This window comes from Kogia breviceps, chromosome 9 (genome assembly GCF_026419965.1).
Source record: "Kogia breviceps isolate mKogBre1 chromosome 9, mKogBre1 haplotype 1, whole genome shotgun sequence".
NCBI classification, from domain to species: domain Eukaryota; kingdom Metazoa; phylum Chordata; class Mammalia; order Artiodactyla; family Physeteridae; genus Kogia; species Kogia breviceps.
Genome location: NC_081318.1, coordinates 42,065,361 through 42,092,184, shown reverse-complemented (window position 1 = coordinate 42,092,184; position 26,824 = coordinate 42,065,361). Strand labels below are relative to the sequence as shown.

The 26,824-nt window shown below is 39.7% G+C and overlaps 1 protein-coding gene and 1 long non-coding RNA gene across 9 annotated transcripts in view; one reads left to right on the top strand and one right to left on the bottom strand.

The window, feature by feature from the left end:
- Positions 1-4,759, bottom strand: part of HERPUD2 (HERPUD family member 2) — a 48,877-nt gene extending 44,118 nt beyond the window's left edge. The window contains exons 1-2 of one of the 2 annotated variants that reach the window (XM_059073679.2): positions 4,002-4,759; positions 3,391-3,802 (exon numbers count right to left, since the gene is read on the bottom strand). In XM_059073679.2, the coding sequence (XP_058929662.1) occupies positions 3,391-3,537 (147 nt within the window). In that variant the 5' untranslated portion in view covers positions 3,538-3,802; positions 4,002-4,759. The remainder of the gene's footprint in view (positions 1-3,390; positions 3,803-4,001) is intronic. The other variant, XM_059073680.2, reaches the window with a different exon arrangement.
- LOC131762250 (uncharacterized) overlaps positions 3,911-26,824 on the top strand; it is a 94,010-nt gene continuing 71,096 nt past the window's right edge. For 4 of the 7 annotated variants that reach the window (XR_010842154.1, XR_010842152.1, XR_010842155.1 and 1 more), the window contains exons 1-2: positions 3,911-4,831; positions 6,433-6,494. This is a non-coding gene — a long non-coding RNA (uncharacterized lncRNA). Of the gene's footprint in view, positions 5,092-5,898; positions 6,495-26,824 lie in introns of all 7 variants that reach the window. The other 3 variants (XR_010842156.1, XR_010842157.1, XR_010842158.1) reach the window with 3 other exon arrangements.

Genomic DNA, 26,824 nt, shown 5'->3' with positions numbered 1-26,824 from the left:
AATATCCATGCGAATGGAGATTATCTGTGATTAAATGAAGTCAATTTCTGACCATAAAGCTAAAATCTTAAGATTTTACAAACTGTTGCAGAGTTTAGCCAGAATTCCGTTAACAGCATGTAGGCATGTGACCTATCCTTGTAGAGATCCTAAAAGAACAACTTCAAATCTCCATTCTTCTCCCTCCAGCAGCTCTCATTTATTTTCCTAGACGCCACTGTCCACAGGGACCAAAGCCCTCTACCTCCCCTGACCCATCAGATCCACCAATAAAAGCAGTGTCTACGAACTGTTCTACTTCACACTGGGGAACACTTGCTTCTACCAGGCACTAAACCCTTCTCTGCTTCCAAGTCCACCCACCTCCACCTTTCTTATGCGCAAGGAATCAGGCATAAGAAATGATCTGTTAAACACCAAACAGCACTTGAGACACTTAAAAACAGAATCAATGTTAAGTAGTCATTGTGTGTGGTCATAAGAATCTAAGCTTCCTTTATATTAAATCAACAATATAATATTGCTTATATTGTTAAATTTCTCCATTCTAAATAACAACTTTACAAGTAAACTTTAAGGACTCCAATTCCTATGCTGAGGACTGACTACCTATGGCTTTGGAGTATCAGTAAACAGTTGGTCTGTTAAACAACTGTGATACTTCAAATCAGTTCTAAGTGATAAAAAAGTTAGAATGTGAGTGTGTCAATAACCTTACAAAGTTTTCAGTGAAGTTCTATGAAAATAAACACATGCGTGCTTCCCTGGTGGTGCAGTGGTTAAGAACCCGCCTGCTAATGCAGGGGACATGGGTTTGATCCCTAGCCTGGGAAGATCCCACATGCCACGGAGCAACTAAGCCTGTGCGCCACAACTACTGAGCCCGCACTCTAGAGCCCACGAGCCACAACTACCGAAGCCTGTGTGCCTAGAGCCGGTGCTCCACAACAAGAGTAGGCACCGCAATGAGAAGCCCGCGCACCGAAACAAAGAGTAGCCTCCACTCGCCACAACTAGAGAAAGCCCGCACGCAGCAACGAAGACCCAATGCAGCCAAAAATTTAAAAAATAAATAAATAAATTTATTTTTTTAAAAAAGAAAAGAAACACATATACACCATCCCCACCCTCAATAACCTAGAAACAAACTTCAGATATTATAATTCACTTGGAGAAAACTTGCTGGAAGAGGAAAAAGGTTTGCCACAAGGTTAGGTAATTAATAGGCTGCATATTATTTGGTATACCTTCCAAAAGTGCCTCCAGTGTGTACTAGAAGCAAGCGGCTTAGGAGGGTGTGGTGTAGAGAAGTTTGCAACTGATCTGTCCTCCAGCAGCTGACTGACCAACATGGGCACTGATAGCACTCCACTGAGATAAGTGCTAAGATGGCAGAACTCCTGCCAAAAAACAGGCTTATCCCAGAAGCAGGTAAGACAAATAGGGTTCACACTCCTCTCTTAGATACTTTTTAAAAAAGAAAAAGTTTCAGAAAAGTGATAACTCTTGTTCTATCACAGTGTAAACCAAGTCCCTTTTGGTTTAATCATATAATGTAAAAGATCCTCACATAAGTATACACTTGAACATATAACTAACTACTTAGATATATGCTCAATAATGTACTTAGGAATGGTTATGTTATGAACAGTACTATGGAAGTCTATAGCTTTCAATTCTGCCTATCCTGAAAAGCTATTTTCTACTTCAAAAATGTGTAAAACAAGTCATATGCAATAGGAAATCTTTTGTAAAGCAAAAATTTTTTTTAAAAAGTTGTTACCCCTGTGTAAATCTTACCTTTCGAGAAAAGATTTGAATAAATGAGAGTTCCAACTATTTTGTTCCAAGTACTTAAATACTTCAGGGTTTTTATTTCTCCTACTAAAAATATTTGTAATCAAAAAGTACTGACAGGGCTTCCCTGGTGGCGCAGTGGTTGAGAGTCCGCCTGCCGATGCAGGGGACACGGGTTCGTGCCCCGGTCCGGGAGGATCCCAGCCCAGCCGCGGAGCGGCTGGGCCCATGAGCCATGGCCGCAGGGCCTGCGCGTCCGGAGCCTGTGCTCCGCAACGGGAGAGGCCACAACAGTGAAAGGCCCGTGTACCGCAAAAAAAAAATAAATAAAATATTTAAAAAAAAAAAAAAAAAAAGTACTGACAAACATAGGTAATGCTAACTAACAGTTGTTTTTCTAAACCACCTGTTTTTGCAATAACCACCCTATTTCTATAGCTATTCTAGAAGCCTAAAGGCCTAACTAAACTTAATACTGTAACACTGAAACAGTCCTAATTCATTAACATCTTAATATAGATCAAGTGCCTTCCTTACTTATTTGCATAAAACAAGTGTTAAGTAAAACCTAGAAAGCACAGTTGCCTTCCAACACGTCCTTGCTGCTTGCTGGCTTAAATTTGCCAGATGCCAAAAATAGTTCCCACCCTAAAAATCCAAGCTTCTTCATTAATTAAAAAAAAAGGTTTAGTAATCACTGAAAACTACTTATTCAGGAATGAAATTTTTACACAATGGAGAACACGAAAGCCTAACTTTCATACACACTACACAACATTATACTTTTCTAAATTATTCCAAGACTTAGTTATCAACTGTGTTGATAACTTTCAAATCTAACTTTGGGGACAGATGGAGCCGTACTATTTTATTTATCTTTGCAATATCCAGATGTGATTCAGAATGAAAAACACTGCCACACTGATATACAAATGGCTATATAAAAGGAATAAAATGATGCATGCACCAAATGGTGGGGTTGTGGAAGGACTGTTCTCTTCTAAATGAAGAAAATTTCTGTGTCCTCTACAGGAGAAAAATGAGAGAGGGAGGGGCAGAAGAAAGTTCATCTAAAACGTATAACTCTTTGCTTCTTGAAACATATATACTAGTGTGTAAATATAACTTTCATAGGGGTCACATATGTATTTCAAAATTCGCTCTTCAGCAATGAGCAAATTTCTGGGCCAGATGTTGAAAGTAAAAAGGAATTTTAGTCTAATAAGCAATAAAAGCTTGAATATGGATTGCAGTGCTTATCTTTTTTTTAAAAAGCCTGCACCTGTCATTCCCATTTTACGTTGATGACTTTGAGTCCAAGGAAAACGGTCCTATTGTACGCCTGCCAATTCTCATGTGCCTTGATACTTCACTTACTAATTAACTGGACCTCATCAGGAAGATATTAATGATGGTTCAGACACCCAAGAGAGTCGCATAACCTCGGAACGCAAAATACTTCGCGGTCAAAATACTTTGCAGTCAAAGAGACCTATCTGACTCAAGAGGGGTGGGGATAACCAGGGAGTAAGGGAGTATATGACACGAAAATCTGCTGGCCAGAGCAGCTGCGCCCAGCTTTTAGACACTTACTGGTTTGCTAGGGTACACGTTAGACAGATGCGTTTTTAGTTTCCCCACGGTCCAGTTCAAGAAGCAGCTAATAGTCTGGTCACTGTATTTCTGATTCGGTGCTTTAATGATGAGAGTCACAGGAATCTCCATCCCATTTTGGTCCATGGTGCCTCCAAGATCGAACAGAGTCAAGAGGAGGAGCAGTTAAGCCCAAATGAGCCGAGGTGCTTACTGCCGGCGCGGCTGGTATGGGGACGGAAGCGAATGGGTTCTTAATATTCCTTGTCCAAGTCAGTCACAAGTGCATCGGGCGATACAAAGGCCATTGCCGGTACCGAGGATGATGGACAGTGGCGGAGGCGGCGGGGTCTGGGGGCCCGGCCGGGGGTGCAGTTTTCCCCTCCAGGTTCGGGCTCCGCCGGGCTCCGGACTGCGGAGGGAGACCAAGGGGAGAGAGAAAGCAGTGAGAAGGCAGGGACGGGTGAGGGTGCGACAGCCCGAGCCACCGCCCCGCCCCCGCCGCGACCCCTAAGCTGAAACGCAACAAGGCCCCGACGCGACGGCCCCGCCACGCGGGCTGGAGAAGGGGACGGGCCGCTCAGGGCAGCCAGCGCGACAGGCAGGGCTACCTGAGAGATGGCTGCGGGGCCCGCCACCGCCGGCCTCCTACCCCGGGCACGGTCACCGATCGCACAGTCCGGCCGAGCGTCCTCCGCGGCGGCCGCTCCCTTCCTACTTTTCTGCGGCGCCCACGGCCCGGCCCTGGATCTCGCGAGGCGGCGCGGAGGCAACGGGAGAAGTTGGCCGAAGGGCTCTCCGCCTGACCCTTCCGGCAGGGCAGCTGGAGCGCAAGGCCGGGCGCGGCCGAGGCGGCGACAGGTGGCAGGTGGGCGGGGACTAGAATAGGGGCGCCGGCCGCGAGCGCGCCTGTTTTGTTGTTGTTGTGAGAAGGTCCGGGTCCCCTTTAAGCCGGAAAACGCAGGGCGGAAGTGCGTCAGGGGCGGCTCGCCCCAGCGCGCTGCCCTCCAGGTCCCACCGCCTACCGCACTGGGCGGCCCAGGGCGGCCCGTGCTGAGTTCTGTGTCGCTTCGAAGCCCCTCGGGCGTGTCGAGTCCGCCCGGCCAGGCCATTCACTCCGCCTTGCCTCCCCAGCGGCACTCGGGCCTCCACTAGCTTCGCTGGCGTTAGCACATTCTGCTTTTGTTTTGTTTTTTTGTTTTGTTTTTTTGCGGTACGCGGGCCTCTCACTGTTGTGGCCTCTCCCGTTGCGGAGCACAGGCACCGGACGCGCAGGCTCAGCGGCCATGGGATCTTCCCGGATTGGGGCACGAACCCGTGTCCCCTACATCGGCAGGCGGACTCAGCCACTGCGCCACCAGGGAAGCCCAGCACATTCTGTTTTGACCACGCCCGGAAGACTTGGGAAGTGTTCCTCATCCTTAGAACTGTCTCTACAAAAGTTAGTGTCCTTCCTGATGCTCAATCAGACTTCTGCCCATAATTTCTTGTGTCGACTGTCTGCAAAACACGGTACCTGGAGCTTTGGGAAAGGAGAGACTGTGGGTACATTGCATAAGGAGAGGGCTTTCAGTTAAACCTGAAGTCTACTTCTACTTTCCGTGTGACCCTGGCTAACCTTCCTAAGCCTCAGTTTACTTCTCTAAATGGGGACGGTAATGGCTACCTGACTGTGTGCTGTTGATTAAATGAGCTATGTAGGTAAGCCATCTGGTACAGTTCTGGCATATATCAGTCTCTAAACTAAATATTAATTTCCATGTACTTACTCTCCGTCTTCTCAAAAGTTGGCAAGTGTTTGTTTACTGAGCACCTGCTGTGTGTTCAGCACAGTGGGAGATGAAGACGGCTGGCAGTGTTATTTATCTGGTTTATGGTTTACACGTGGGAACGTGAAGTTTCAGGCTATTCCCCAAAGCTGACTTACTCTCCATTTTCTGCACAGGTTTAGGAGTCAGTGCAGTAAGTTGAGATGTGCATTTGCACAGGTCCAGGCTTCCACTTATAGGTGAATACAAGCAGATAATGTAGGGGGCTTTGGGGACCTGGTCTCTTCCCCTCTCAGCTGCAAAGGAGTTAGTGAAAGTTAGAGACCAAGAGGAAATTCTTCTCAACAGCTAGTGCCCCAGGATCCCTTACACCCTCTCCTCCTTCACCTCTTTCTTTGTGATAGGACACCTACTATATCTTAGCCATACCCTCTCAATGCTCTTCTAAAATAAGAGTGAAGTTTCCTTTATTTCTTGTCATGGAATGAGAACAGTTTACTATGACTTGGATTTCCTGTAGCAGACCCTTTTTCTATCTAGTATCTAGTTAATAGAACCTTAATTCTAGCTACAAGTACTTTTTCTAGCTCCCTTACATCTAGCAGCAGCCATTCGACACAGCTGTAGCCCATAAGATGAAAGGTGAAGTTGCTACTGGGGCTTCTGGGGGAGCTTTCAGATGAACATGTTCTGCAGACCAGAGCTCATCCTTGCCCTATACCTGTCTTTCTTCCTGGAGGAATGTGATGCCGGCGTGGGGCACCCACAGCTCAGTCCTGAAGCAACAAACAGGAGAACAAAGGCCTATATTACAAGGATGGCAGAACAGAACAATTGAAAGAGGCTGAATCCTTTATGGCATAAGTGTGCCACCGTATAAGTCCCAAGCTGTCTGCTCTAAGAATTCTTTTATGTCCAATTCCTGTTTAAGGCAGGAAGTCTCCCCAACCGCAACTGCCACAAGCACCACCACCCAAGCCTGCGGCTCCTGTCACTTATGCCTGTGACTCACACTTCCAGGAACTCCTTAGAGTAATGTGGTCATCCCCCTTGGCACTCTGAAATGTACATTATTAATGAGATATAAATAAATATTAATATTGACAGAATGTTCATTTCACTGTGATAGACACTATTTAAAGTGGAGTTCATCAAAGGTTCACAAACATGGACAAAATCATTTTAAAATGTAATGAACATGCAAGAATTTGAAATATATGAGTATAAAGATGATAGAGTATCTGACAGAAATGATTTTTTTTTTGCTTTACAGCCACCTGAATTAACAGCCTAAAAATGCTTTTGATGCTGTTGAACTTGCCCACAATAAAAACAGTATGTAAATATGATCCCATTTTTGTTAAATTACGTGTATGTGTGTATAGAAAAATGTATGAAAGGGTAGTTCCTAGACTATTGATAGTGTTTAACTTGGAATTTGGAGTAGGAAAAACAGCATGGAGGGGATGCAAGATAGCAGGTACTTAGAGGCTGCTGTGAGCTGTTTGTCCTTTGTCCATGTTGCACATTAGAAGGGGAAATGTGAAAGAACAACTACACATCTCAGTTACCATTTGCTGCTTAAAGACAGCCTCTAATGAGAATGCTTAAGGGTAGGATGCTAATAGGTAATAAAGGATTTGTAATTGTTAAGGCCAAATCTACTTTAACAATATTAGCTATTGAATACACGTAATTTTAGTAGCTAGTTCAGTAATTCAGTGTGATTTCTGCCCATGGAGTAACTTTCTTTGTTGACAAAGTAAAACACTTAAAGAAAATTATTTGTAAATAATAAAACTGATTTCCAGTATTTGTGGGATATTTACTTCTAATTCTTTTAATTGGGAAGGAGGACAGCTAGAAAAGCTTATATCGACTCCTTCTGTGAGATTCCAGTTTCTTTTAAAATTTTAAAGAAAATAAAGTGCTTATTACTGAGCTTTTCTTACTAAAATTTGGAATACCTTCCAGGAAGGTAAAGTACTTTATGATGTTGAATAATATAGTTTTCAGTGTTTTGGTTTTTTGTTTTTGTTTTTATGGTAACTCTCTTGGGAAGAAAGACTTTAGTCAAGTGATGATCTTGCAGTTGCAAATTTCAAAGATGATGATAGCCATCTGGCTTCTGGTTCCTTCTATTTCTATTTACACCAAACTTGTCTTTTTTTTTTTAAAGATGCTGTGCCACAAAGCATCTAATCAAATTTATTGTTTAAAAACAAGTGAAATCCTACACTTCAAGCCTAGGAAAATTAGCTCATTTCAACATTGCACTTTCAAAATCTTAATTGGTCCCAGATGTTTGATTATAAACCATATTGTAGAAAATGGAAGGAAGAAAACCACACATGCATTGAATGCCAAGTGGATGATTTAACCGATGTGTCATTTAATGAATTTTCAGAACAGCCCTGAGAGGTAGTGAGGTCAGTGAAGCTCAGAAAGGCTAAATGTTTTGCCCCAAGTCACACAGCTAGTAACTTCCAAATAGAATTTTGATTCCTCTGTAATACACACTCTTTCCACTACATTCAACTGTCTTAAAGATATTCATGCATAACAAGACATTCAGGAGGAAAAGGCTTTCAGGAACAACATCTAGAGGTCATCTAGATCAGCTTTCCAAGTACTGCAGGAATCACTCTTACTACATCTCTGAAAGGCAATCAGCCAATTTTGGCTTAAACCCTTCCAGGGAAAGGGAGCACCATAGTTTTCACTACAGCATGACCTATTGTTAAACAGCCATGGTTATTATAAGTGAATTAAAATCTGCATTGCTATAATTTGTCATTAGGCCACTTTTCTCCTCTTTATTAATTCAAAATGTTTACTTTTATTCCACGTCTGCCCTTCAAATCATTAAATGCTGTCTACATCTTTTTTTTTTTTTTTTTTTTGCGGTACGCGGGCCTCTTACTGTTGTGGCCTCTCCCGTTGCGGAGCACAGGCTCAGTGGCCATGGCTCGCGGGCCTAGCCACTCCGCGGCATGTGGGATCTTCCCGGACTGGGGCACAAACCCGTGTCCCCTACATCGGCAGGCGGACTCTCAACCACTGCGCCACCAGGGAAGCCCCCTGTCTACATCTTATCCAAACTAAACATCCCCAGATTCTTCAACCATCCTTAAGAATAGTTTCCAGATCACTCAAAACATTGACTCACCTTTGAACACACTAGTTTGCATAGCCCTCCTCAGTTATGGTGACCATAATGAGCATTTCGACACATGATTTCCCTAGAATAGTCTTCATAAGGACACATCTATATTTCTATTTCTATATTAATATAAATCTTCATAAGGTAGTTTAGTAGTTGGATTTCCTGCTTTTCAGAAACTATATGTCTAGTCAGCTCTTAGAGCAACCATTTGGGTAAGACAGAAGTCTAATTTCTCTGATGAGTTAATCCACTGACTTATTTATCATAACACTTGGAGAAAATTGTAGCAAATAGCGTCTCACTGACTTCCTTTAGGTGACCAGAGGAAGAGGGGAAGGGGAAATCCCTTATATTTTTCACCCTCTAAAGAATTTTGACCTAAATGTATGTATTAGTTACTTATTGCTGCAAAACAAATTGCCCCTAAAACTGGGTCAGAATTTTGGGTGCTGTTGGTTCTGGTTTTGAGTCTCTTGTGAAATTGCAGTCAGGAGTTCAGCTGGCATTTGGTTATCAGAAGGCTTGATTGGAACTGGAGGATCTACTTCCAAGATGGCTTATTCCTAAGGCTGGCAAGTTGGGCTGGTTGTTGGTGTGAAGTCTCTGTTCCTCCCCATGTGGGTCCCTCCACAGGACTGCTTTTGAATGTCCTCACAACCAGACAACTGGATTCCCCCAGAATGAGGGAATCCTAGAGACCAAGGCTGAAGCAGCAATGCCTTTCATGACTTAGTTTCTGAAATCTTACATTGTCACCTACATGGTGCGCTATTTGGTCACAAAGGCCAGCCCTGAGTCATTGTAGGAGGAGAGTAGTATGAGCATGAATATCAGGAGGTAAGAACCTCTTGTCATATTGGAGGCCAGTTACCATAATGTACCTTACCAAAGCATAGCAGGTCATAATGGATACCCTGTTCCTTCTGTATGCAGCTATCCAAGTCCAAATCCCAACAGTAACCTTGCAGTTGGTTCAGAACTGCATGCCCTTCCTCTGGCATTTAGCCTCTCTCTTCCCAGAGATGTTTCACCAATTTCCTCTCCCCAAAATTAGAACTATCTAACTCTATTGGCTATATTTCTCAAATGTTTATAAATGTTTATCTTTTTTGCTAAAAGTAAATGTAGTTTAGCTGAGTTTGGGGATATTAAATTTGCTACACTACATTCAAATAAAGGTAAGAATAATCACTAAATTGAACATGGAGAGTAGTCATGGGCCTAACTCAGGGGTTCTTAATCTGGGTCCAGAGACATACCCTGAATTATCTATAGGACTGTGTACATATGTACATGTGTGCATTTATCTGGAGGGAGAGTCCATGGTTTTTATCAGCTTTTAAAAATTTGTTTGTTTGTTTATTTATTTTTGTCTGCGTTGGGTCTTCGTTGCTGTGCATGGGCTTTCTATAGTTGCGGCAAGCAGGGGCTACCCTTCATTGCGGTGCACGGGCTTCTCATTGCAGTGGCTTCTCTTGTTGTGGAGCACAGGCTCTAGGCATGCAGGCTTCAGTAGTTGTGGCTGGTGGGCTCTAGAGCGCAGTCTCAGTAGTTGTGGTACACGGGCTTAGTTGCTCCACGACATGTGGCATCTTCCCAGACCAGGGCTCGAACACGTGTCCCCTGCATTGGCAGGGGGGTTCTTAACCACTGCGCCACCAGGGAAGCCCTTTATCAGCTTCTTGAAGGGGCCGTTTGTAATGCCTTTCAGAGTAGCAACAAAATTTAGTCCTCATGGTAAGGTTTTTCCAGTTAAAGGAAATGGGTTATTGAGCCAATTACCAAGTTACTGCCTCAAGGGCCCCAAAACACTGTTCATTGCCTGCTTTGTGATAATAGAAATAAATCCTGTAAATATCAATACTTCTCCTTTTCCATTTCTCATGATATTAAGCTTTGTCAGTAAAGAGCACTGGAGGGACACTAGAGGAAGAATAGAATTCTCTACCTGTATAGTATAGTGTGCTTCCTTAGGCAGGCTCTTACAGCACATGTGGCTTCTGCAGCTCTCAGTTCCAGCAGTGCCCAGTGGCCAGCAGTGTGTAGCACCTCCCATGAACAGGCAACTTTGCAGTCAACACCCATGAGCATCTTTCCCTGGAACCCCATCAAATGGCTTCACATGGAGTACCACCAGTACAACACTGTTCATGAATAGCTTCCCCTCACACCCCTTAGGCAGCTTTTCTCCCTCAGCAAACTTCTCTGACATCAAATGAGCCACAGTCACTGGACTTCTTCAAGGAGGGTCTATCTCAGCCCTTAGGGCAGTAGATGATCACTATATCTGATTTTCCTATATTCTTTAGCATTTTCTTAGTTCTTTACTATCCATCACTCCAATTCCTTGTTATAAATGGTAATTCTTTATATTTAACCTTCCATGTTCAAAATATTGTTTGATTTCTGTCTCTTGATTGGACCCCAACTGATACAGAATTGGTATCAGTAGTGATCCCAGGAGAGAAACACACAAAGAATTTGAGGATTGCCTTGGTCATGCCCTTTGGCTGGGTTCCTTCCCATTGAGAAGTGAGATGAGGGCATTAAAGTAATCAAATTGTCATCTGTGGTTGATCGTGATGATATGTCAACTGAAGCAAGAGATTGCCCAGCTGGATGCTGCACTTGACCATTATGGCAGTTAAGATGTCTCTAAGGACAATGGTATGGCATAGAGTCTTCTGAGTGTCCTTTAGCACTTACAGAAAGAAAATCACAAGCTCGTTTCTTTCAACTGTCACCTCAAGTCACAGTCTAAGACCAGAAAGCTTCCATGATAACTATAAAAGAATCTTTTCGTTCTTTCAGACATAGGGGTAATATTGTCAAAAATCAAGCACAAAATTTTATTATATGGATTGCTGAATTGTAGCAATAGTTGTATTCACAGTTCCATCAAATTTTTCACACGACAAACTGGCGGTTATCAGTGGCGGGGGCGGGTGTTATACAGGTGGGGGAGTGAGAAGTACAAACTATTGGTTGTAAGATTGGCTACAAGGATGTATTATACAACATGGGGAATATAGCCAATATTTTGTAATAACTGTAAATGGAGTGTAACCTTTAAAAATTGTATAAACATTTTTAAAAGGAAAAAACAGAAAAGAATGGGCAGAGAAGAAAGACCAGGGTTACAGAAAAAAACAAAGTGTACTAAGCAAAAAGAAAAAGCATGCCAAAAAAGAAAAAGGGAAACCCAAAGTAGGATGCAACCTGCATTTTTTAACATTATCATCATCATCATCATTATTACTAAAATAAAATGGCTAAACTTTTTTTCATTATTTACATAAAAGTTAAAGCATTGAATGAGAAAGAATGGGATCCTGAAAATTGGAATGGGGACAGCTGCTTGAACACAGATGAAGCTAATCATCTTGAAACTACAAGTCACTCTAAGCTACCTCTATTAAAGAAAGAAGTTTGCCCTCTGGAGACTAGCCTTCCTTTGCTTAAAAACTCTGTGATAACCTCACCGGGGAAGATGCCTTAAAACAGAATATTTATTCTCCACAAGACACACTATAACCACCCACTACTGCCCCTAGACCTAAAACTAGGGTTAAATCTCAGCATTCTCCATGGCGACAGATACACATAGTGACCCAGGAAGAAATAGCTTACACACCAAGATAATTGCAAGACTTTACTAATCTATATCAGCAGAAATAGGAAGTACATTCTAGGAGTGTTAGACCTTGGAGGGTGAAATACAACACTAGATTGAGCCAAATTAATGGATATAGTGCACTTAGTAGATTCCAGGCTTGATGTGTTAGTTCATGAAGCTGAAGGTAGCTCTCACAATTGATTGATTGGTCGACTGAAACTTGGACTCAACCATGGCCTACATTTAATATAGCTGAGATACCAGAGCTATCTACACCATATAGATAAAGGAATCCAAGGGCCTAGGGAAATAGGTATGTTAAATGTATTGTGTGTTACCTGCACACCCACCTGTCCCCTTCAGTGTTCCATGAGAAGGCCCAGAAGACACTCACTTCACTAAGGCATTGAGAAATACATGAGTGAGGGGAGCTCCCACATCCTTGTAAAGCTCTGTGTTGCTCTCATTTGTAGACCAGACATGACTGAAGGGGATGCTGCCACTGAGATAAACTCCCTAATTATAGTGCCATTTGGAAGACAGCACCCTGAAAGGATGAGAATCTGTTTCATAGGATGCAGTATATCCTTTGGATCAGAGACCATTATATGCAGAGGAATGTCAATTCTTAGCTCAACTGTAACAATACTTAATGTTCACCATTTACAATAATAATATTTGTGCTACTCACTATAATAGAGGACACAAAGAATAGTAAGATGTACTTGCCTTCAAGGGGTTTACAACCTAGGAGAAAATAAGACAAGCCCACAAATGACTGTAAGACAAAAGAGAGTAAGGGCAGTATCCCAGGCCCTTCTGCAACCCAGCCAGTTTATGTCTCAGCCAAAAGCAGAAGAGGAAAGTGAGGGATCTGCTGTATCAAAGTGGGCTGGGGGCAGTTTGCAAAAGGCAAACAGTAATTTGACTTGACTCTTCCTTTCCTCAGATTTTTCCAACTTTTTCACACATTTCGCCCAGATTATATGCTCATTAAAACCAATCCACTGCCTTTCCACAAGCCCAGCCGACACTGTAAGTTCAAAGAGTTCTAGCTATGCCACAGGAGATAAGGTGGACCTTACACTACCAGGCATGCATGTCTACCTCCCCCTTCTTAAGGCCTATTTTTCACTGTGCCATTCTTAAGGACAGCCTCATCCTTTTTCATTACACTCTCCACCATCCCTCCCATTCCGCTTTCAGTAACTGCAGCAATTTCTTTATGTTGGTAGTGGCTTCCTAATTAGTTGTGTTAAGATTCTGAGGCCAGATCTGGGATCAGCAGGATAATTGATTGATTTAACTGACATGGATAAGGAAAGGGAATGACAACTAAGTCAAGTGCTTCAAATACTTTGCACTAGAAACCCACTTCATTCATTCATTCAAAGTATTTCACATTTCAAAGGTTTTGTACTTTTTATCTTATCTCGAAAAATATTGCCAAAAACATGCATAACAATTAAGTAGTTTCATAACTGGTCAATAGAAAAGGCCAAAGTTCTTGAGAAAAATCTTGTCTTCTTAGTTTCTTTCTTTGTGTCATGACTCCCTAGGGTTTGTAAACTAGGCTGAGTCTTTGAAACAGGCAACTAGCTTTGACTAAGAAAATTTGTTAAATTCTAGGCTGTAGAGAGTAATAGGACAGCTTCTTGAGTATAGTCTTTGTAACACTCATTCTTAAAGAATGCAGGATTTTATCTCCCTGAAGGAATTTATGTTTCACAACTTTGATGTTGCCCAGTGCAAAATGCTCAGCTCTGTTGCAAGAATTTATAACTAAGATCGCTCCAGAATGAAGACAAAGCAATTTAACATTAATAGAGTGCTTATTACAAATGTGGAGTGTGCTAGGTGTGTTTATGTAGTGATCTCTTTGAATCCCTTCAAGATAAACCCTGAGCCCTCACTTGCAAACTTTCCCTGCCCCATCCTTAGATGTTTTGTCTGTGCTTCTATGTGAAATCTATTTCATTTACCATGTGATAATTATCTCTTGATAAGTCTGTGAGCTCCCTGAGGCTAGATATCATACCTTAAACAAATTTTTTATCACTATTGCCCAGCACAATCCCTTTTTCTTAATAATAATGAATATTATTTACTAAATGATAATACTCATTTTACAGAGAAGGTAAATGATATAAGTAACTTGCCCAAGGTGACTCAGTTAATAATTGATAGAGCTGTTGATATGAAAGCCTCTGAATTTTATGGCATTTCCTATTTGTTTGTGTTTAACACCACTTCTAACTTCCATATCTGTAGGATTTGGGGTAACCATCTGTGTCCTCTTTCATGTATGCAATAGCAGACAGTAGAGTGTCTGGGAAAACTATAGGACAGAAATCTGGGCCAAATTGAGGAGATGTACCATGAGGTCAGCAAAAGTGTCACAGGGACAAAGTTCAGAAGTGATGGGGGGACATCACTCTTCAGACATCTGCTAGAAATCTCAGGTAGCCAAAAGCAGCATCCCTGATTAACTATAAACTTGCTCGTTAACTACGCAGAAAAGCAGAGGAAACAAACCACAGGAATTTCAGCATTGTACCTAATTCTTATCTCTTATATACTTTCCTCTGACATTTAATGATTAGCTATACCACAGGCATTTTCCTCCTAACTCCTCTGCCAAACTCAGTATTTTAATCTATTATATTTTATTGCACATATGACTAGAATCTCCTATAATTATTATACACTTGCAGCTTTTTATTTTGTGTCTATGAAAGTTATTCTTTGTTAACACAACCATTTTTATTCACTCTTATTCACTCTCACCCCAAATTGCAGCTTATAGAGTAACATTTCAGGAAGGGAAATATTTGAGGCACTGTCCTTATAACCACCTGCGTTTGTGAGGATGCCAAGAAACTTATGAAAGAAAATAAGCTTAAAGAAGGAAAAGAAAGCTCAGCATAAATTAATACTTTTTCTCAGATTCATGTGAGAGATGGTCTTCTTTGCTCCCCACCACTTATGTATTGGTTCTCCAGGGGATTTTTTTGTTTTGGGGTTTTTTTTTTTTCAAAATTCATTTAGAAATCTGCATTTTGGATAAGGGATCTCATTTTGACTTATTATCAATAGAAACCATTTTTCTTATTATTTCATTGGATTTTTTTATCAGCTATGATTTTCTTTTATTTAAAACATTTTTTATCTTCATAAGAAATTCTAGTCTAATTTGTGTGTAGCCTAACCATCCTAAGTTAGCAACTATCATTGTTTTTTTATTTCTTCTGATTTTCATTATATCTGTATGCATATTTAGAATGAAATTCATATGTAAATAGTTTTATAACGTTGTAATAGTATGCACACACAATTTTAGAGATTCCTTTTTTCACGTAAAAGTGTTTTTATAAATTCTTTTTATTTCTATTTGGTTATTTTTTATTTCTACATAGTCGTGTTTATCAGTGCTGAAGTTTCAAAATGAAATACTATATCAGCATGCCATAATTTTATTTAACCATTTCTCAAGTCTTAGATATGTGAGTTCACAGTTTTTCATTTTTAAAAATAATGCTTCTATAAACAACTTGGTTTGCTTAGCCCTTATACTTGAAATATATTCCCAGAAGAATGATTACTAAGTCAAAGGATCTGAACTCTTGATATACATTGTTCATTATATTTTTAAATCAAGTGAAAATAAATTTAAATATTTGGCATTATTTATTTTAACTTGCTGTAGTCCAGCTGTTAATATATTATATCATCAAACATTTTAAAATATGCTGAAAATATGTCATTTAGTTTATTTTGTTGCAAGTGATAATCAGCTAACCATCAAAAAGGCATGGCTGTATTTTGGAGTTCTCTTTCCCATTCTTCATTTATTTCCCAATGATATTAGTATCATTCCTTGTTGGGCTTTCTCCATAGTAGGAAAATGGCCACTGGAGATCTCAAGCCTAGTTATTTAAGACTCTGGCTTCCATATATCAGATCTCATTGAAGGATTCTGATTATCCTTGCTTGACTCTAATGCCTACCCTGGATTAATCATTTTGTCCATGAAGACGTAGTGCTGTACTCAGATTGGCCCATCTTGGTCACATACTGACCCTAGGGGTGTGGGGAGGTGGAGGGCAAGGCACCATGACTGACAGCCCTACTAGAACCATGGACTTGGAAGGAGGTGAGGGGCTTAGAGAGGCTATTGGCAGACAAAAACAACATATCCATTTCTTACATTGTTTCTAAACTTCTTCATATCTATAAATGTAAATGTAGACTTGCCCCTCTTTAAGATTGTGAAGTAAGAAGTTTTACTTTCTTGCTCTCTTATCTCCCCTTTCTGCATCTTTCTCCTTTCTCCCAGACCTACCACCACTGTCCAGTGACCTAATGTTCTCTCCAATCTGTTTCCTATCAAAACCTACTTTCAGTTAACAGGAGTTGAAAAGAATCCAAAAAAATCAAATTAAGACCCAGGACTCAAACTACTGTCCTCCATAGAGTTGGTTAGTTTTTAATAGAGAACAATCATACAAGACTAAGAAAGGTAGAATTTGAAGGGGAAGGGGGACACTTGAGGACCTTCAAATACTCCCCTTCGAGTAGGAATTCATTTTTTTCCTCTTTAGATTGCTAGTAATATCTTTAGTGAAAAGGATGTAAGAGATGAGTAGAACCCAGGATCTCTAACTTGAATCCTGTCCATTCAGCTAGATCCCCAGAGGAAATACACATATAAAAGACAAGGCTAGCCAGTGCGTGCTCTTTATTACCGTGAGGCTTTCGCCCAAACCCCACTATTTAACAAAGCAGACAAAAGCAGTCAAGAGCATAGGCTCTGGAATCATCCCAACCTTTGCTCAAAAGTGGCTCTATTGGGCTTCCCTGGTGGCGCAGTGGTTGAGAATCCGCCTGCCGATGCAGGAGACGCGGGTTTGTGCCCTGGTCCGGGAGGATCCCACATGCCGCGGAGCAGCTGAGCCCGTGAGCCGTGGCCGCTGGGCCTGCGCGTCCGGAGCCTGTGCTCCGCAGCGGGAGAGGCCACAACAGTGAGAGGCCCGCATACCGCAAAAAAAAAAAAAAAAAAAAAAAAAAAAAAAAAAGTGGCTCTATCATTTATTACCTGGAGTCTTAGTACCTTGACTATAAAATGGGGATAGTAATTTCTACCTCATGGGGTGCTGTGAGGATTAAAAATAAATAAATAATGCATACAGACTGCTTAGTTCAGTGCCTGGCACAGAGTAAGCCCTTAATAAGTGACAGTCGTTTGATGATGTTGATGATGATGAAGGATGAGAAGGAGGAAGAGGAGGGAGGAGGAGGAGAGGAAAGGGAGGGGAAAGAGAAGAAAGAGGAAGGAGGAGGAGAAAGAAGAAGGCATCACCTTCTTACTTGAAAGGCCAAATCATATAGAAACCTCCTTTTCACTTGGCTGCAAGTTGGTCTTAGGACCTAAAATAATGGTCTTCAAAAATTGTTGTCCTTATACCTCCAAAATAATTTTTTAAACTATGAACCCTCTCATGCATTTTTTAGTTAACATCTAAAGGTTTTCATTCTAAGTTTAAATAGTTATGAAAGGATATTCCTGGCATTTTAAATAGTGGCATTTTCAAATACAATTTTTTTGTCACTTTTAGCTACCCAGTTGTTAGTGTCATTCACTCTCTTAATGTCCAGGGTTCCCAAGCCTATACCAAGATATCAAATAATTATGAATCACACCTCTTTTTCTTTTACTTGGAAGCAACTTATTTAATCTACTAGACTCAGGGAGGGCAATTTTAAATTTGTTAATTTCAATACATCTTTGCCATTATCATATGCTTAAAATATATTTTCATGAAAATCTCAGAGCTACAGATTTCACTCATTTATTTCGCAGCACATATCTGTTATTTAATTTAATTACCAAAGCCAGCCCTTATTGCCAATCAGATAATTTTTTTCTATAGAAAAAAGACAATATCCGTTTTACAGGCTAATGACGGGAAATGAATTCTGAGTATATGACATATACATACACACATACACATATGTCACATATCTACAGACAGTTGACACTTGAACAATGTGGGTTTGGACTGCAGGTCCACTCACACGTGGATTTTTTTCAGTAACTGCGCGCTACAATAATGATCCCCAATCCCTGGTTGGTTGAATCCAAGGGTGCGGAAGTGCAGATACTGAGGACCAACTGTAAAGTTATATGTGGATTTTCCACTCCAGGGGTGAGGGGGCTACACCCTAAACCACCCTCCCACCTTGCTCAAGGGTCAGTTGGACAATGTATTCATAGTTTGGAGAACCAAGTCCCATACCAATAAAAGTAGGCTGTACTGCATTTGGCTCTCAGGCCCCTTTCCTCTTTTTTTCCCCTCTTTCCTCTTAAACCTGCATCAAAGTCCAGCATGGTATTGATCTGACACTGAGATGATCAACTCAAAGAAAAGGATAAGAAACTGAGAAAACAACCCATTTCTGTACTAATGAGACACAAAAGGTGTCTCACTTGTGTTGGACACCTACTTGGGTGGGTGGGGCTTCGCTTACAGGTCAGTATAGGCCAAAATGCCTACAACTGTGTGAAATATCAGTCACAGTGAACTGAAATTCAAAACTAAATTATATTTTCAACTACTGTCTAGGAATAAAAAGTACAATTTTAGTACTGCCAACGTGTCATTTGATGTAATTCAATTTGATATTTTGCTATTAAGTCCATGAACCAACAGATTTCAGTTATTTCATGATCCTCCTCTCAGAAGGACACCTGGGGGAAAGGGACGATTTGATAATGCATGTCAAAATCTTAAAAGAGGACTGTAATTGGGAAGGGATGAGGATGTATTCTGGCGGGCCAGTAATGTTCTATTTCTTGACTTGGAGGGTGATGGATACACTGTTGTTTATAACTGTTAAAGCATTCATGTAAGTATATTGCACAATTTCAGAACTGTTGCAAAATATACCTACTCAATTATTCACTTTAAATAGTTTTCCCCAAATTTAAACAAGATATAGGAAAGATTTTAGCTCATTGTATATAACAGTAAAAAATGAAAACTAAAAATCTGATAGTGAAGGTTTGGTTAAATAAAGCATAATCTAGACATACATTGGAACACTATGCAGCTTTTTGAAAAGTATGTATAGATAAATAAGTACTGAAATAGAAGTTGTTCATACATAAGGTGAAAAGCAAATTGCAAAAAGTATGTTCAGGGCTTCCCACCAGGGAAGTCCCAACCAAAGTATTAATAGTGGAATTGGAGGAAACTTTCTCAAGCCTCTTAGATAGCCTCATCCACCAGAGGGCAGACAGCAGAAGCAAGAAGAACTACAGTCCTGCAGCCTGTAAAACAAAAACCACATTCACAGAAAGACAAGAAGAAAAGGCAGAGGGTTATGTACCAGATGAAGGAACAAGATAAAACCCCAGAAAAACAACTAAATGAAGTGGAGATAGGCAACCTTCCAGAAAAAGAATTCAGAATAATGATGCTGAAGATGATCCAGGACCTCGGAAAAAGAATGGAGGCAAAAACTGAGAAGATGCAAGAAATGTTTAACACAGACCTAGAAGAATTAAAGGACAAACAAACAGATGAACGATACAATAACTGAAATGAAAAATACACTAGAAGGAATCAATAGCAGAATAACTGAGGCAGAAGAATGGATAAGTGACCTGGAACACAGAATGGTTGAATTCACTGCCACAGAACACAATAAAGAAAAAAGAATGAAAAGAAATGAAGACAGCCTGAGACCTCTGAGACAACATTAAACATAACAACATTCACATTATAGGGGTCCCAGACGGAGAAGAGAGAGAGAAAGGACCCAAGAAAATATTTGAAGCGATTATAGTCAAAAACTTCCCTAACATGGGAAAGGAAATAGCCACCCAAGTCCAGGAAGCACAGAGAGTCCCATACAGGATAAACCCAAGGAGAAACACACCAAGACACATAGTAATCAAATTGGCAAAAATTAAAGACAAAAATTGTTGAAAGCAACAAGGGAAAAATAACAAATAACACACAAGGGAATCCCCATAAGGTTAACAGCTGATCTTTCAGCAGAAACTCTACAAGCCAGAAGGGAGTGGCAGGACATATTTAAAGTGATGAAAGGGAAGAACCTACAACCAAGATTACTCTACCTGGCAAGGATCTCATTCAGATTCGATGGAGAAATCAAAATCCTTACAGACAAGCAAGAGCTAAGAGAATTCAGTACCACCAAAACAGCTCTCCAACAAAAGCTAAAGGAACTTCTCTAAGTAGGAAACACAAGAGAAGAAAAGGACCTACAAAAACAAACCCATAACAATTAAGAAAATGGTAACAGGAACATACATATTGATAATTACCTTAAACATGAGTGGATTAAATGCTCCAATCAAAAGACACAGGCTCTCTGAATGGATACAAAAACAGGACCCATATTTATGCTGTCTACAAGAGACCCACTTCAGACCTAGGGACACATACAGACTGAAAGTGAGGGGATGGAAAAAGATATTCCATGCAAATGGAAATCAGAAGAAAGCTGGAGTAGCAATTCTCATATCAGACAAAATAGACTTTAAAATAAAGACTATTACAAGAGACAAAGAAGGACACTACATAATGATCAAGGGATCGATCCATGAAGAAGATATAACAATTGTAAATATTTATGCACCCAATACAGGAGCACCTCAATACATAAGGCAAATACTAACAGCCATAAAAGGGGAAATCGACAGTAACACAATCATAGTAGGGGACTTTAACACCCCACTTTCACCAATGGACAGATCATCCAAAATGAAAATAAATAGGGAAACACAAGTTTTAAATGATACATTAAACAAGATGGACTTAATTGATATTTATAGGACATTCTGTCCAAAAACAACAGAATACACATTTTTCTCAAGTGCTTATGGAACATTCTCCAGGATAGATCATATCTTGGGTCACAAGTCAAGCCTTGGTAAATTTAAGAAAATTGAAATTGTATCAAGTATCTTTTCTGACCACAACGCTATGAGACTAGATATCAATTACAGGAAAATATCTGTAAAAAATACAAAAACATGGAAGCTAAACAATACACTACTTAATAACGAAGTGATCACTGAGAAAATCAAAGAGGAAATCAAAAAATACTTAGAAACAAATGACAATGGAGACACGATGACCCAAAACCTATGGGATGCAGCAAAAGCAGTTCTAAGAGGGAAGTTTATAGCAATACAATCCTACCTTAAGAAACAGGAAACATCTTGAATAAACAACCTAACTTTGTACCTAAAGCAATTAGAGAAAGAAGAACAAAGAAAACCCAAATTTAGCAGAAGGAAAGAAATCATAAAGATCAGATCAGAAATAAATGAAAAAGAAATGAAGGAAATGATAGCAAAGATCAATAAAACTAAAAGCTGGTTCTTTGAGAAGGTAAACAAAATTGATATACTATTAGCCAGACTCATCAAGAAAAAAAGGGAGAAGACTCAAATCAATAGAATTAGAAATGAAAAAGAAGAAGTAACAACTGACACTGCAGAAATACAAAAGATTATTAGAGATTACTACAAGCAACTGTATACCAATAAAATGGACAACCTGGAAGAAATGGACAAATTCTTAGAAATGCACAACCTGCCGAGACTGAACCAGGAAGAAATAGAAAATATGAACAGACCAATCACAAGCACTGAAATTGAAACTGTGATTTAAAATCTTCCAACAAACAAAACCCGGGACCAGATGGCTTCACAAGCGAATTCTATCAAACATTTAGAGCAGAGCTAACACCTATCCTTCTCAAACTCTTCCAAAAGATAGCAGAGGGAGGAACACTCCCAAACTCATTCTATGAGGCCACCATCACCTTGATACCAAAACCAGACAAAGACGTCACAAAGAAGGAAAACTACAGGCCAATATCACTGATGAACATAGATGCAAAAATCCTCAACAAAATACTAGCAAACAGAATCCAACAGCACATTAAAAGGATCATACACCATGATCAAGTGGGGTTTATTCCAGGAATGCAAGGATTCTTCAATATACGCAAATCAATCAATGAGATACATCATAACAACAAACTGAAGGAGAAAAACCATATGATCATCTCAATAGATGCAGAAAAAGGTTTTGACAAAATTCAACACCCATTTATGATAAAAACCCTGCAGAAAGTAGGCATAGAGGGAACTTTCCTCAACATAATAAAGGCCATATATGACAACCCCACAGCCAGCATTGTTCTCAATGGTGAAAAACTGAAACCATTTCCACCAAGATCAGGAAGAAGACAAGGTTGTCCACTCTCACCACTCTTATTCAACATAGTTTTGGAAGTTCTAGCCACAGCAGAGAAGAAAACGAAATAAAAGGAATCCAAATCGGAAAAGAAGAAGTAAAGCTGTCACTGTTTGCAGATGACATGATACTATACATAGAGAATCCTAAGGATGCTACCAGAAAACTACTTAAGCTAATCAATGAATTTGGTAAAGTAGCAGGATACAAAATTAATGCACAGAAATCTCTGGCATTCTTATACACTAATGATGAAAAATCTGAGAGTGAAATTAAGAAAACACTCCCATTTACTGTTGCAACAAAAAGAATAAAATATCTAGGAATAAACCTACCTAAGGAGACAAAAGACCTGTATGCAGAAAATTATAAGACACTGATGAAAGAAATTAAAGTTGATACAAACATATGGAGAGATACATCATGTTCTTGGACTGGAAGAATCAACATTGTGTAAATGACTACACTACCCAAAGCAATCTAGAGATTCAGTGCAATCCCTATCAAACTACCAATGGGATTTTTCACTGAACTAGAATAAAAATTTTCACAATTTGTATGGAAACACAAAAGACCCTGAACAGCCAAAGCAATCTTGAGAACGAAAAACGGAGCTGGAGGAATCAGGCTCCCAGACTTCAGACTATACTACAAAGCTACAGTAATCAAGACAGTATGGTACTGGCACAAAAACAGAAATATAGCTCAATGGAACAGGATAGAAAGCCCAGAGATAAACTCACACACATATGGTCACCTTATCTTTGATAAAGGAGGCAAGAATATACAGTGGAGAAAAGACAGCCTCTTCAATAAGTGGTGCTGGGAAAACTGGACAGCTACATGTGAAAGTATGAAATTAGAACACTCCCTAACACCATACACAAAAATAAACTCAAAATGGGTTAAAGACCTACATGTAAGGCCAGACACTATCAAACTCTTAGAGGAAAACATAGGCAGAACACTCTATGACATAAATCACAGCAAGATCCTTTTTGACCCACCTCCTAGAGAAATGGAAATAAAAACAAAAATAAACAAATGGGACCTAATGAAACTTAAAAGCTTTTGCACAGCAAAGGAGACCATAAACAATACCAAAAGACAACCCTCAGAATGGGAGAAAATATTTGCAAATGAAGCAACTGACAAAGGATTCATCTCCAAAATTTATAAGCAACTCATGCAGCTCAATAACAAAAGAACAAACAACCCAATCCAAAAATGGGCAGAAGAACTAAATAGATATTTCTCCAAAGAATATATACAGACTGCCAACAAACACATGAAAGGATGGTCAACATCACTAATCATTAGAGAAATGCAAATCAAACCTACAATGAGATATCATGTCACACCAGTCAGAATGCCCATCATCAAAAAATCTAGAAACAATAAATGCTGGAGAGGGTGTGGAGAAAAGGGAACACTCTTGCACTGCTAGTGGGAATGTAAATTGATACAGCCACTGTGGAGAACAGTATGGAGGTTTCTTAAAAAACTAAAAATAGAACTACCATATGACCCAGAAATCCCACTACTGGACATATACCCTGAGAAAACCATAATTCAAAAAGAGTCATGTACCACAATGTTCATTGCAGCTCTATTTACAATAGCCAGGACATGGAAGCAACCTAAGTGTCCATCAACAGATGAATGGATAAAGAAGATGTGACACATATATACAATGGAATATTGCTCAGCCATAAAAATGAAACTGAGTTATTTGTAGTGAGGTGGATGGACCTGGAGTCTGTCATACAGAGTGAAGTAAGTCAGAAGGAGAAAAACAAATACCGTATGCTAACACATATATATGGAATCTAAGAAAAAACAAAAAATGCCATGAAGAGACTAGGTGTAGGATGGGAATAAAACACAGACCTACTAGAGCATGGACTTGAGGATATGTGGAGGGGGAAGGATAAGCTGTCACGAAGTGAGAGAGTGGCATGGACATATATACACTACCAAACGTAGGGGGATAGCTAGTGGGAAGCAGCGGCATGGCACAGGGAGATCAGCTAGGTGGTTTGTGACCACCTAGAGGGGTGGGATAGGGAGGGTGGGAGGGAGTGTGACGCAAGAGGGAAGAGATATGGTAACATATGTATATGTATAACTGATTCACTTTGTTGTAAAGCAGAAACTAACACCATTGTAAAGCAATTATATTCCAATAAAGATGTTTAAAAAAATTGCTTGTTCACAGATTTTTCACTCTTTTAGACAAAGACCTAATTTAGGAGTGATATTCAAGTTATGAACTTCATCTTTACTATTACATTATTAAATTTTCTTAGAGATACTTAGTATCATATTTTCAAGAGGAAATACACTCATTTGTAAAACAGGAAACACAAAATGCACCGTGAAATGCACTATTGCTGCGGTTAACCACGTTAGCCACTGGGTGGCTCCACCTTTTCACTCCATTCACTGGTGATGGAAGTTTCCAATGAAAACAGGAGATGAAGGAGGCTTTATTTACAGAATGCTTAATTGGGAACTGATGCAGCATTTACATTCTAGACATTTTATTTAGAAACAGTTCTGCTCATGTATGGAATATTTTCTTGTGTTCTTTGGTAACTGGGCATTTGACTTGCCAGAGAGGGGAAGGCAAAGCTGTATTTTTTTTTCCTTTATATCACATCATTTCCTGTTCTAATTTTTTAATCAGAACCAAAAATTCTTCATTTATGACATCTTGTCTATTTTGATAGCTATTATTTTCAGAGTCCTATAATAAAATAACACGAGGAAAAACAAAAAATAACCACTAGACAGGAATATCGTATGTTTGCCTTTTGGAAATGTAGAAAGCTACATTGCTGGTAGCTTCTGTCTCTAAGAGATGTCATGTATTCTGGTAAGGGCTGGTGAATAGAAGAAAGAGATAAAAATAACCCACAAAGATACAGAATTGGACTCTGGATAAGGGATCTCTAAAGCTAACTCTCCCTGGGGTCACAGATCTACACCTTGGGACTGATCACAATTTAGAAACAACCTCAATTTATATTTCTAGATGCCATTACATTTGCATTTTGTGCATTTATGATAAACTTTTTCTCCATCCTGACTTCTTTTATTTTAATTTTTCTACCCTAAACCTATTACTTCTGTGTTCTGGGTTCCTTTTGCAATCTCCTATCCCTATTTTTTTTTTCCTGTCCCTTTTCATTTGCTAGGTTGAACGTATAATTTCTGAATGACAGTCATTGTTTTAAAAATTCTACTTTAGCCCTGAATCATTCCATCAGAGGAAAGAAATTCCAGAAATCCAACAAATGGTTGAGAGATTGAGGTGCCCCTAAATGTGAATACAGTTAAATACTTGAGCTAGTAATCACTGTTTTTTAATAAATTAGCTGTATAAGTAATTTCCTTATGTCCTTGGGGAAAACTAATGAATGGTGGAATCAGCTGAAAAACATTTGAATTCAAACAACAGTGAATTAGACAGAGAACATGTTTTTGATTCTAAACTATAAATAGAGTAACTAAAAACAGAACTTGGTGTAGATTACAGAACTCCAAGTGGGAAAGTAGAATTTAAGTATCAAATTCACCTTATCAGGAAAAATTACAGTCATGGGTTAGAGAATACATCATTTAGAATATATTCAAATAAGGAACTTCCCTGGTGGTCCAGTGGCTGAGATTCTGTGCTCCCAATGCAGGAGGCCCGGGTTCAATCCCTGGTCAGGGAACTAGATCCCACATGCTGCAAGCAACTAAAGATCCCACATGCCGCAACCAAAAATTCCACAAGCTTCAGCAAAGATCCCACATGCTACAACTAAGACCTGGCACAGCCAAATAAATAAATAAATATTTTTTAAAATAATAATAAAATATGTTCAAATAGATGAATAAGAAGTAAGGTAGGGTCTTGGATCCTAAGTTAGAGAATTAAAATCATGGAATTCAGAGTTCTCTGCAGAAGGGGAGAGGAGTAAAGAATCTGACTGCTGATCAGGGAGAGAGGATGAATCTCAGCTATCCTCCTACTGGAAGACAAATCCACACAAAACCCTACAAGCCCAGTCATGGGTCAAAGCCCTTTTCTGGCTATCACATACATCAATTGCACTATCTCTCCTGTCGAAAAAAGAGTACTTACAGAGTGTGGGAGCCAAACGGCAGCAGCCACTTCCACCTCAGAGGCTTCATTATCTCCCAAGGCTTCTGGGATTAGACTTAGGTTTTGTTGAATCAGGCTCTGCAGTGGCTGAGCTCCATGGAATACCAGTTTATATTTGAGTTACATAACTCTTGAATGGGGCTAAATCTTAATATTCTTCATCTATAACTAGACTTGTATAAAGATTTAGATTAAAAACTTATTTAAATATTCCTAAATGTCTAATGTATTGGTACAGATATGTTATCCCCTCTTTCTGAAATTTGAGTCCATCATTTTTTCCTTCTTTTTATTTTAATAATGAGGTGTTTCCAAAATACAGAAAACTATAAAGAATCATATAATGAACTTCCAGGTACCCAGTATCCAGCCAAGTTAATTTTTTTCTTTAATATTTTTTTAAGACGTTTTATATATTTATTTATTTTT